The sequence below is a fragment of the Etheostoma cragini genome, chromosome 4 (assembly GCF_013103735.1).
Source record: "Etheostoma cragini isolate CJK2018 chromosome 4, CSU_Ecrag_1.0, whole genome shotgun sequence".
Lineage (NCBI taxonomy): Eukaryota > Metazoa > Chordata > Actinopteri > Perciformes > Percidae > Etheostoma > Etheostoma cragini.
The window spans coordinates 7,119,646-7,132,122 of NC_048410.1; the positions used below are offsets into that span (position 1 = coordinate 7,119,646).

At 40.6% G+C, this 12,477-nt stretch overlaps 1 protein-coding gene and 1 non-coding gene across 2 annotated transcripts in view; both read left to right on the forward strand.

Annotated features, from left to right (window-relative positions):
• Positions 1 to 12,201, forward strand: part of tmf1 (TATA element modulatory factor 1) — a 30,733-nt gene extending 18,532 nt beyond the window's left edge. The window contains exons 3-19 of the mRNA XM_034869547.1: positions 343 to 677; positions 772 to 2,162; positions 2,905 to 3,008; positions 4,065 to 4,191; positions 4,291 to 4,396; positions 4,967 to 5,109; positions 6,077 to 6,243; positions 7,365 to 7,521; positions 8,166 to 8,258; positions 8,372 to 8,528; positions 8,629 to 8,821; positions 9,663 to 9,732; positions 9,814 to 9,906; positions 10,011 to 10,133; positions 10,243 to 10,401; positions 11,165 to 11,290; positions 11,374 to 12,201. Coding sequence (XP_034725438.1) covers positions 542 to 677; positions 772 to 2,162; positions 2,905 to 3,008; positions 4,065 to 4,191; positions 4,291 to 4,396; positions 4,967 to 5,109; positions 6,077 to 6,243; positions 7,365 to 7,521; positions 8,166 to 8,258; positions 8,372 to 8,528; positions 8,629 to 8,821; positions 9,663 to 9,732; positions 9,814 to 9,906; positions 10,011 to 10,133; positions 10,243 to 10,401; positions 11,165 to 11,290; positions 11,374 to 11,514 — 3,486 coding nt within the window. The 5' untranslated portion in view covers positions 343 to 541 and the 3' untranslated portion in view covers positions 11,515 to 12,201. The remainder of the gene's footprint in view (positions 1 to 342; positions 678 to 771; positions 2,163 to 2,904; positions 3,009 to 4,064; positions 4,192 to 4,290; positions 4,397 to 4,966; positions 5,110 to 6,076; positions 6,244 to 7,364; positions 7,522 to 8,165; positions 8,259 to 8,371; positions 8,529 to 8,628; positions 8,822 to 9,662; positions 9,733 to 9,813; positions 9,907 to 10,010; positions 10,134 to 10,242; positions 10,402 to 11,164; positions 11,291 to 11,373) is intronic.
• On the forward strand, positions 9,451 to 9,523 carry trnar-acg. Its single transcript has one exon. It is a non-coding gene; the product is annotated as a tRNA-Arg (tRNA).
• Positions 12,202 to 12,477: the final 276 nt, after the last annotated feature.

The window sequence follows — 12,477 nt, forward strand, 5'->3', positions numbered from 1 at the left end:
ATTTGACTTTGCTTTGCAAGTTAGACATCCTTTTTTCATCATTTAAAAAACAAAAATCCTTGAAGCGGTTGATGACGTCATTATGCTACGTGGAAAGGAAGTAGCGAACAGGCTAATGCTAGTGAGGAAACAAGTTGTGTCCGACCAAAACAAACGATGACGGCCGAGCAAAGGAGACGAAAAAAGCTTGGATTAAACATGGGGATGCTTTTGCTTTGACCGTTGTGGCAGAGTTATATAGCTACGGTATTAGCGATACCTGTATTTCTACATGAGATATGCGCTTTTGAATGCCAACTGACCAGTTAGCGAGCTGTAACTGTATTGCGTTACTGGGATTAGTGGAAGCTAGCTAGCTGTCAACAAAGCGTTTCTGGACAGACCAACACAGCAAAATATTGTTCTCACCAGGTTATCGTTGATAACGACAAATGCAGAAAACGTTCGAGTTGCTCTGCTTTGTGTGGTAACGTTAAATTCCATTTTTAATCCGTTTAAAAATTGACCAACTTGGTGATAGCTAGCTAGCCTGACAGTCAAAATGAGTTGGTTCAACGCATCTCACCTGTCCAGCTTCGCTAAACAAGCTCTAACAACAGCTCAGAAGTCAATCGACCGAGTTTTGGACATCAAAGAAGAGGACCAATGGGGTGACACAGTTGTAAAGCCCTATGATGGTAAGTAGTGTAACATAGGGTGGTATACAAGCTAATGTTGCAAAATGCAGATTTCGGATAGCTCCTACAACTGGTCCAATTTCTTTTCTGTCAGATGTTACAATACCGGGAAAGCTGTCATTAAGTGGAGGATGGGGAATGACGCAGTGGGAAGCACCCCTTGAAGAAAAGACCACCACTCCACCTTCCTCTGAGGCCATTACTACTCCTGTTACTCGCACAGTTGTGGATGAATCCGAAAACTTTTTTAGTGCCTTTCTGCCACCTGGAGACGTACAAGGTGGCACCAACACCCAGGTAGTGTCTGTACCCCCTACTAAGTCTCAAATAAGGCCTCAGGAGAAGGAAAAGGAAACCATTGAGGCTGTGGCACAAAAAGAAGTAGAGACTCAAAATGCAAAACCTGCGGATGAGAGTCAAGAGAATCAGACAGTCAGCCAGCCAGTTGAGCTTGAGTCCTCCTCACCAACAACACCTTATGCAGACACTGTCCTCCTGCAGCCAGTGTCCCCTGCTTCTTCTTCCATCGATCTTCCTTGTAACCCTGACAGCAAAAAAAGCAGTGTGAAAACAGATCTTAGCGCTACAGTTTCTGTAGACTCAAAAACAGAGCAGCCACAGACAGCATCAGAACACGAGGTTGAGCAGGATACCATAGATTCATCTGAACCTGCTGCTGTCACTTCTGAGCCTAAGAACTCTACACCTGATCCTTTGCCCTCCCCGTCCCCTAAGGAAGTTCTCATAGAGCATAAAGACTCAAAGGGGGAGGACCGTCAAAATGATACCCCCTCTCCTCCAGTCAGCGCTTTCTCCTCAGGAACCTCTACCACCAGTGACATTGAAGTGCTTGACCATGACTCTGTGTTAAGTGAGAGCTCAGCGAGCTCCAGACAAGAAACAGGGGAAAGCAAGGCTGGTCTTCACCTAATGCAGGGCTCCTTCCAGCTTCTCACTGCCTCCACCTGTGGAGATTTCCCCCGTTTGGAGGACTATTCTAAACTCACAGAGAGCAGCGGCTCTTCCTCAGATGCATTTGAGCGCATCGATTCATTCAGTGTGCAGTCGCTGGATAGCCGGAGTGTCAGTGAGGTTAACTCGGATGATGAGATCCCTGGGAGTCGGACGCTAGCTTCTGTCACTGCAGGGCCTCCTCCTTTAACAGTGTCATCAGCTGTGTGTCAGAATCAGAAAGAGGGAGGGGTGGAGAAGGTGGGAGAGGAAGAAGAGGAGGAGGAGGAAGATGAGGAGGAAAAGGGCTTTACTGAAACAATGAGGGAGCAGTCGCTGGATGAGATGGAGGAGAGTGGACGGAGTGCGACACCTGTTAATAGTGAGCAGCCTGAAGAGTTGACAGAACAGGAACAGGAATCTGAGGCTAACCCACTGTCTGATCCCACCTCCAAAGTTGAAGAACAGATCACTCCTCCAATCACTGAAGAGATGAAAAGTGTCTCAACAGTTCAGATTTTGGAGCTTCAAAAGGTAGCAATTATTATTGTGTTCCAATGTAGTTGGTCGAATCAATTGTGGAGATTTGTTTAATGTGCATATTTAACATATGTCTATATAGCTTTGTGGTTCATATTGAATACACAAATATTAAATTTAGTGTTCAACTTCAAAAACATCCTACCTCCATTATACTGTATATCATCTTTGAAACAACACTTTGATAAACAAATATAAGAAATACTTATAGATTAGTTGTGTGTGTATATAGCACCATGCAAGTCTTAAACCGCTCTGAAAAATGTAGAGGATATAAGTACGGTAATTAATTAAACTGTAATCACAAAGAAACATTTAAAAAGTAACAAACAATTTGTTTAGACCAACCCAGTGTTTTGCATATCCTTGCTAGACTATCATGTCTTATTTTCATATCTTGAAAATGTTGCAGAGCCTGTTGGCCAGTCTAAGACTTTGTGTTTTTTCCCATGTAATAGCTTCATTCCCTATTTTTGCCATGTGGCTGAAGACCATTGAACACTAGTTTGTTTAAAGATATCTGCCAACAATAATAATACATTTTTGTTCAAAAATATTTGATCAAGTATCAGTATTTCTCAGTCCCAAAATTTGCTCTGCGATAAATAAGCCAGCCATAGTACTCTTATAATGTATTTAATACCAAACTCTACTTTCCTTAGTTTGTTTTACATTTATAGGCTCTGCTGTGCAACTGCTGTCGTAAACACAATAAGATGTTGTGGACATGTTGTAGGTTATTGACGACTTGTCGGGCCGCCTTGAGAAGAGAGAGTCTCAGCTGCTGGCAGTCAGTAAAGACAAGGCCAGGCTGGAGGAGCAGTGTGACAATCTCAAAGAGTGAGTACATGGCATACACACCTGGTGCACAGTGGCACTGTAAATATTCTTGATAAGAAAGGTCTTTTGATCAGGCGACTAATGTACTGATATTCAAATCAGACAAGGCCACATAGTAGCCCTGTATTGTTGTTTATATGAAACTAACAAATGTAATGTTTTATAAACTGTCTATGTATTCATTTTTGATACTGTAACTACACTACAGAAATACTGATGACATTTTAAAGTGATGTTGTCATAATGTCACTGTTAAATGCCTATAATAGTTAGCCTGGAAATCCAGACCGTGCGCGCCTCGTTGATGTTATGATGGACATGTGTTGTGATATTTTAACGAATGATCCGTCAACGGCGAAATAAAAACCTCTTATTTACGAGACCAGTCTTAAAGACCTTCAGCTTACAGCAGGGTCTCCAAGCATGACTGTCCGAGCAACGAGCTAGCGGCCCCAGCAGGCGCTAGCTGGCTGTTGAGTCCTTTTATGGAGATTCTCAACTGAAAACTTTGAAGCACATTTTCAGTTCAGCAACGATTTTTGCAAGACTGCCTATATTCAAAATCTTTTCAGTTCATTTCTCACCTAAAACGTTCTCGGAAGGGAATTTATTGATGAATAAAATGGCGAAAATTGTTTCAATTGAAGAAGAACACGGATTGAAACGCCAATGGTTGAGGCATGTGTTCATCAATAAAAAGTGTCCCTTGGAAACACTTCTGTTTATTTGCTTGTGTTTTCTTATTGTTGCAGGCTGTGATCTATTTGTGTGTGTTTTCTTAATTGCATGTTGTGGCCTCTCAGGGCCACCATTGTTTAGCCCGCCTCTGGCCCGCCTATATCAGATACACCAATGTGATTGGTGCAGCTTGGCTACAAGTGTATAGTTAATTAGCATAATTACTGAATGCCAGAATGACTCGCTGAGCAAATTCAAATTGTTCTCTTGCAAGAACTCTGGATTTCCAGGATATAAAATAGTCTACTTGTGCAGAGTAAAAGCATGTATAGATTTAGAAAATGAGCTCTTACACTAATGAGTCCATTCATCCTCTAGTGAAGTGATAAGCCTGAGGGAGGAGAGCTCCACTGTTCAGTCCCTAAAAGATGAGTTCACCCAGCGCATAGCAGATGCAGAGAGGAAGGCTCAGCTGGCCTGCAAAGAAAGAGACATAGCCAAGAAGGTGAATCGTATTTTATTGACCCAACGCTCTACTTTCCTTCCACCTGAAGATCTATATATAAAGTGTCAATGTCTAAGATCACATTTTTCTTTGCTACAGGAAATCAAGGGTTTGCGAGAAGAGCTTTCTACACGACTTCACTCCAGTGATACATTGGAGATCATCAAAGAGAAGGAAGAACAGATCATAGGCCTGCTGGAAGAAGGTAATACTACAGTAATTTATGCAGGAGACTATAAGAGTTCCCCTCAACCAACACACACAATTCTACTCTAGGCAGGCTGTACAGTTGAGAATATTTTTGACATTGGTCCAGTATTACAAGATTGCTGCAGTTGGCTGAAAAACGGTTGAGGAAAAAAAAAAAAAACTGTAGTTACCATTTACAATAGAGCCAGTTGGAGAATAGGAACAACAGGTGCGTTACTGTATCCAACTTCATAAAAGTAGCTAAAATAGCACATAAGGTATTGAACGAGTAGGCATAGGCAAGTGCACTGAGCCGTGAAATACTTATTTGTCGTGTTTTGATTAATGTAATGAATGGATGGAAAAGGGTCACCACCAAAATGTCAAAGTTATAGCAAATAATTTATTAGGGCTCAAGAAATCATGCATATACAGTATCAACGTTGAAGGAGTAGAGTGTGGGTTTTAAGAACAGCTGGTGACTTTATACCTTGTTACTGAAATATTGCTCAGATGTAACGTCTCAGCATCTATGTTTGACTTTACCTAAGTTGAATGAGTAGGTGTTTGTTTCTATTACTTTTAGGTGAAAAATTGTCCAAGCAGCAGCTGCAACACAGCAACATCATCAAGAAACTGCGTGTGAAGGAGAAGGAGAGTGACGCAAGGATGACCAAGCAACAGAGGAAAATCAAGGAGCAGGAGGAGGAGCTCAGGCAACTGCAGCAGGTCAGATTTTTGTACATATTTAAAAATGCCAATTTAACAATGGAAATAATTTTTTCCCTGCCATTGTTAAAGGACTGCTTTAAAGGAACATTCCACCATTTGTTAAAGTAGGGCTTATCATAGTCTCCCCTAGCTGTAGAAAGGTGGGCCAACGCATTTTTTGTCTCAGGGCATGCATTGATTTAGTCCAGTGCAACACCGGCTGTGCTGCCACTAGTTAGCTTTGCATAGTGAATCGAATACTATGTTGCTGATTTCCTAGGCAGATATTGGCTTGGGTCAACACTTTGTCTGTGCTTCCACTCAACATAGACCCAAATCAATATCTGCCTAGGAAATTGTCTAGTCTTAATCTCCATTGCTATTTGTACTTGTTGTGAATACGCAGGCCACAGGAAGTAATTAGTTTTTGTTGTTGTTGTTGACTCACTTTTACATACAACATACTATTTGGCAACATAGAATTCAATTCACTACGCTAACTAGCGGCGGCGCTGCTGGTGTTGCACCGGACTAAAACCATGCATGCACTTAGACTCAAAAATATTCAAACTGAAATTAGTTTTAATTGCTTCAGTTAGCTGCATTTTATTTCTCAAGTTCAGGTATTTTGGTTTAATAAGTGGAAGGGAGGTTTACCAGTCGGGGTTTGGAATTGTTCAGAGGCACAGTAAATTAGCCTTAGATCATTTTGATGTTCTGTTGTTTGATATGCTTTAGGCTTTTCATTTGAAAAATCACTAATAGCTCTCACCAGATGGGACTCGTTTTTTAGTTTACCTCTATTCATTACTGCTATCTTTGTCTTCCATCATAAACCTAGGTAAAACATGACTTGTTTTTATTCATATACTTGTCATTTAGTCCTCAGTTACTTTTACTGATCATATAGTGTGAGTTATGATTAGCTTAATTAACTCTATTTAGTATAATTGTAGCTTAAATTCAGTTTTATTGTTGTGTTTAGGTTCTAGATGGGAAGGAGGAGGTGGAGAGACAGCACAGGGAGAACATCAAGAAGCTGAATGCTGTGGTGGAGCGGCAGGAGAAGGAGCTGAGCAAGCTGCAGGCAGAGTCTGAGGAGCTACAGGAGAAGAACAGGAGCCTCCAAGCTGCTCTGGACAACTGTTACAAGTAAACAGTGACACACCCTATTAATACTGATACCGAATACTAACATCAGAGAGTGCTTACTGTAAATCTAACTTTAGAAGCTATCCGTTTTATTATAACATTTCAATATATTATTTCATGTTTGACCGAGTACAGTGCAGACTAAGTATTTGGAAAGCAATGAGTTTATTGTGTGGTACTAAAGTTTATTGGATTTGAAATAATGAAACAAAATTATGATTAAAGTGTTGACTTCCACCTTTAATGTGAGGGTCTTTACACTGGCAATGGGTGAACAGTTTGGGAATTGTAACCAGTTTTATACACAGGGCCCTATCTTGCACCCGGCGCAGTGCAAAGCCCAACGTAAGTGTCTCTGCTAGTTTAAGACCAACGCAGTTGTCAGTTTCTTGTCCAGTGCCCACGTCGTATAAATAGCAAATGCACCTGCGGACATCTTTGCTGCTTTTGCGCCCATGGGCGTGCTGGTCTTACAGGGAGGTGTGTTCAGGTCAATTCTTGGGGTATTGCTATCTTAAGGCAGGGGGAAGTGATCGCGACATTGAAAAACCTGGTCTAAAGTCAGTAACACAGCATTGCATTGTTATTCTAGTTGCGCATTAGTAAAATGCCCTTAGGCTCTTGCACAGCACGTGCACACTATGTCGTGAAACACACACAGGAAAGCACAGCAGCACACACTCCTACAAAAGATAAAAAATTTTAGTATGTGCAAATCCACCATCATAATAGCAATGCACCAAGGTACTAACGCGCCTGACATTTAAAAGGAATGGGACATGACACTCTGATTGGTTTATTGCACATTACGCCCAAAACACACCTATGAAATAATTAAGACTAGGTACAACCCTTTTGAACCATGCGCCTGGCACACGCTGCCGTCAAACTAGCAAAAGTGTATTAGATCGTTAAAATAGGGTCTGGTTTTTAAAGGACAGAAAGTAATGATCATACGTATAGCATATACTCAAATAATAAATACACCATTGTCATTCTTTCATTTCATGTCCAGTGTGCAGAGCCAAACAACAACAAATGTACCACTATACTTACAAATAGCCATGGCACTGTAATAGGGTCATGATGTTGATGGTCTACTTCTACATCTCTGTTGTCAGGGAGCTGGCAGAACTTCACAAGGCACATGTCAGCAGGACCAGTGAGGCTGAAGAAGCAGCTCTTAGCAGAGAAACACAGGCCAAGGAGCAGCTGAGCCTGGCTTATGAGAAGGCTCAGGAGGAGGCCAGGATGCAACAGGAGGCTCTGGCCAATCAGGTAACACAGGCTCATGCTGTAGACATGTCTGTTTGCTATGCATGTAAGTAAAGCTCATCAGATCCACTGGGGTTGCTGTTGCACAAGCAACCTAGCCCACCTTGCATACATGAATGTAAAGTTTACACTACAGTAGGCTTTGGTGCATCCTCACTAAACTGTAATCCTCCATGGTGAGTCAGTGGTGCAGCTATTATTTGCAACTGGTTTTGTTGTGGTGCATGAGGTACTGCAGCCCATACCCAAACATTTGCATATTGTGATTAATCAGTCACACAGGCACGTCATACCCAGGTTTTATTCACCTGCATTTGTCTCCATTCACAAACTCTTAATGCATGGGATACCACCAGAGCTCCGGCGTAACAGTGTATGTTTACAGCATGTCGTTGATCATTTTGTTAAACATGCTACCTAAGACAGATAGAAATGGTGAGTTACCAATGTCGATATAGCAATGACTTAAATGTTTTGTAATGCACACTTATTTTGTAATTTATTTAATTTTACACATAGAAAGAAAGTTAGTTGGATAGTAAGAAAGTTAGTTGTAGAAAGTAAATTGGATGAGTTTCTGAGTTAATGTCAAACACTGCCAAGTTTATCAGGACATCGTTTAATAACCATTTTTATGTTGCATACAGGTGGCTGATCTGAGAATTGCTCTGCAGAGAGCTGAGCAGCAGCAAGCAAGGAAAGAAGATTATTTAAGGGAGGAGATCAGTGAGCTGCAGCAGGTAACATAATATGCTGGTTAGAAGTTGTCCTACCAAGCTAATTCACCTTTGACAAGACTAAAAAATAACCATAATTTTATTTAATTCACGGCATTTATTTTCATCTTCCACAGAGGCTTCAGGAAGCAGAGACTAGGAACCAGGAACTCAGTCAGAGTGTTACCTCTGCAACACGGCCCCTACTGCGACAAATTGAGAATTTACAGGCCTCTTTGGGCGGACAGACGGCATCCTGGGAAAAACTTGAGAAGAACATCTCTGATAGACTAGGTTAGAGGCAGGATGTGTCAAACAGAACCAAAATACAGTATTATACAAATTGAGCAAAAAGCTTTACATCTTCTTTTTCTCTACCTTTTCTTTTCAAAAGCGGATGCCCATGCACAGCTGGCCGTGGCTGTGGAAAAGGAGCGATCAGCAACCGAAGACCTTCTGTCCATCAAGTCCCAGCTAGCCGCTCTGGAGTCCCAGAATTCCCTGTTACGCCAGGAGAAGGCCCGGCTTCTGGCGCAGCTTGATGCTGAGAAAAACAAGAGAGAAAAACTGGAGGATGAGAGTTGCAGGTGACAAATTACAATTTAAAACTCAAGCCTACAAGATTGAGTGATAATCCAGCCATCAACCAGTCATTCCCACCAATCGTATTTTCTATTTATATCTTGAAATGCGTTAGTTGGTTTAATTTGAACTATGACATTGCTTTTAAATGAGTTGCTACCAATTATATCCTAAACACAAGACCACCAAGAAAGTGTGTTGCAGGACAGAAGGAAGGAGCTAACCATCAATACGTGCTATATACAGTAGCTGACTCCAAATGGCTGTGTTTTTGTCTTGTTTGTATTTGGTTTTATTTTGGTCATTGTTTCCAAAAAAACATTGTGAATTGTATTAATTCATTCGTCACTTCCTGTGTAGATGTTCACATTAATAATCTAACTTTTGCTGGAAGTTTTACACATGCATGTTTATGTGGGGTAAGTACTGGCATGGGTTTTCTGGGTAGGACAAAAACTTACGTTTCCACTTGTAATGCTAATGCTTCCTGCACACTGCTTTTGTTAAACAACAAACCCCTTTGGGAGTCAGAGTGTAAAGGAGAGGCCAGGGGGATTCCCCCGCCCTCCTGACAGAAGCAGTCATGCATTGTGTCACCGGGTTATGTTTTGTGAGAAGTCCGGCTGCTGTGGCTGGGCCAGTGGCGCAATGGATAACGCGTCTGACTACGGATCAGAAGATTCTAGGTTCGACTCCTGGCTGGCTCGGAGCTCTTATTGGAAGGTGTAAATTATGTATGGTGTATGGTCCATGCATCCTTTTACCTCCACCTGGCTGTGAGAAATACTACATAAAAATATGACCATTTACTACTTATAGTGATGATTGTTTGTTTTCCCAATGTAGGGAGCATGTTGATTTGGAAAATCTGAGAGGAGAACACATTCGCATGCTAGAAGAGGCCAAGAAAGAAAAGGTACCATTATGCTTCTTCCTACTCTTGTTGTTATCCTCTATGAAACCACTTCCTCATGTGCACCCTCTTTTTTTTTACCAGCTGCTGCTCACCAATCAGTTAGAAATGGAGAAGATGAAGGTGGAGCAGGAGAAGAAGAAATGTTACTTGGCACATGAAGCACTCAAGGAAAAGGTTTAGGAGAATTTAAGAATAAGAGGATTTTTAAACTTTAGTCTGTTTCATCTCATCAGTTTTTTATTCTGTTCTCTAATAAGTGTGAAATGTTTTCTTATCAGGAGCGAAAGGCCATGACCCACTCTGTAGGAGAGCCCCCAGCCTCCTTCACACCCTCCTTGTCCCGCTCTAGCTCCATCAGTGGGGCAGACAATGCTGGTCTACACACCTCTATTTTTTCCCAGGTACACATTGGAGAAAATTTGAAAAAAAATCTAGAAATGAAGATTAGTTTGTCCATGCTTGGATTTGCGAAGCTTAACGTGCCCTGTACTGTGTTTCATTCTTCAACAGGATGACTGTTTAGACCACTCTCTTGGTACAATGACCATGTCTATGTCGATGAGCGGGACCAACCTGTACGAGGCCGCTAGGCTTTCCGGAGGCTCCAGCGTCCTAGAGAACCTCCAGTCTCAGCTCAAACTCCGAGAAGGAGAGATAGCACAACTGCAGGTGGCAATTAAGAAAAAACCCTCATAAGGGAACTACAATTTCCCATATTATGCTTTTTCCCTTTTACTTTATTTTGTTTTATATCTTTTTGTGCACGTTATAGGTTTACTAAGTGAAAAAGCCCAAAGTCCACCCCAAAGGGACTCACCATCTTTCAGAGAAAACACTGTTCATAAACATCTCTAAACACCTATATTCTAGTCCAGCCTTTACTTCTGAGACAAAGTGCATCACTTTGTAACACGTTATAATGCTCACCTAGCTGCTAGCGTGGCACGCCCTCATACTCTTCAACCGACGGGGGTAACCTAGGTGCTGCGCATGTGCAACTCCCAACAAAGATAGAACAGAAGTGAGATGCCTCACTCTCTAGCTAAAACAGAGAGCTGAAAAGAAGATCTGCACCATTGTGTATTACAACAAAAATATGGTGTTTTTTGAAAATGAACATAAACCTATTCTGGTACAACCTCTAAATACAATTATGAACCTGAAAATGGGCATAATGTGAGCACTTTATGACCTTATTAATTAGTTTATTGGTTTATCTACACGTCAGCAGGACATGTCTGCAGAAAGAGAGCTTGCCTGATCTACGTTTTTCTTACAATTAAAAAAAAAAAGTATCTTAGGTGTGGAAAATAACAAGTCAGCAGCTAAATTAAAATTTTGACAGATAAAAAAGAGTAATGTCCTGCACTTAAAGGCAGCTTTGTATTGAGTGTTTTTTATTACCTTCTGTCTGGTCCGATTGTTGTTGCAGCTTGAGATCTCCAGTCTAGAGAGAAGTCGTTCTGTGATGGCAGAAGAGCTGGTCCGACTCACCAATCAAAACGATGAGATGGAGGAGATGGTGAACGACATCCCAAAATTAAAAGTTCAGCTCAAGGTGAGGGCTGTATTGAGCAAATAGAGGATACATTAATGCTGTATTCGCAGAAGTTCTTTAATTTGTGTGGCTGTGCATTGCAGGATCTGGAGCAGAGGCACAACACTATCCTGCAGATGTATGGAGAGAAGGCTGAAGAGGCAGAGGAGCTGAGACTGGACCTTGAAGATGTGAAGAACATGTACAAAATCCAGATTGATGAACTGCTGAAGAACCAGAAATAATTCACTGAACTGTGTTACTTCTGGGACACTCCCAAACAAATCATTTGACCACATATCCAAAAACATAGAGCAGAGAATTTAAATACTAAAATTATTTTATCTTTATCCATTTCATTTTAATTAATTATGGCATATTATATTTAAGTGGGAATGTTGGGAATATGCAAAATATACAATGTATTATTACAGAACCAGTATGAAGGCTAGCCAGAGTTCATGATTTTGGTGTCTATTTAAAATCTTTGAGACTTTATCATGATTAAACATTTTACATAGTATTGTATAGACAGTTTCTAACTGTAGGAGATGGGCAATTTTTTTGTTGATGCACTATACGAATCCATCCTTGTTTATTTCTTAATGCATAATCAAAAGGGTTTAAGAAGTATATAAAAAACAGTGTACAGAGAAATGGAGGTATTGTTCTTAACTCTTTAGAAATAACAAAAAGTGGCATAGACCTGAGAGTAGTCTGTGATTGAAATCCTGAAGATTGGATTTAAACCTTATAAATATGTAAATGAATAAACCTTTTATTTGGGTGGTGAACACTACTGATATTCTTAATTTGAATAGTGTGGATTCAAACAGAAGTCATTATTTTAATTGCATTCATAAAAATACTTTACAACATTATCTTAATGTTGCACAAAAGTCTTCAAATAAATTCCATGTCCAGAAGGATTTTAAACAGTCGTCCAATCTGTATTTTACACAAGACTACCCATACTTGTAAAAGTGTAACTGATACAGAATGTTTGTGAATTTGATTAAAAGCGTATAAAAAAACGAGCATATACTAAATAACGTGTAAATGAACCGATGTAGTGCCTATTGCAAAAGGAAACATTTTATCAACCCAATTTTTATATATTTATGGAAATGTTGAAGGGGTTTTAAAATATTTTTATGTAAGCAGTATTATCTAGCTGAGCAGTATTTGATGTATGGTGTAATTGAGGT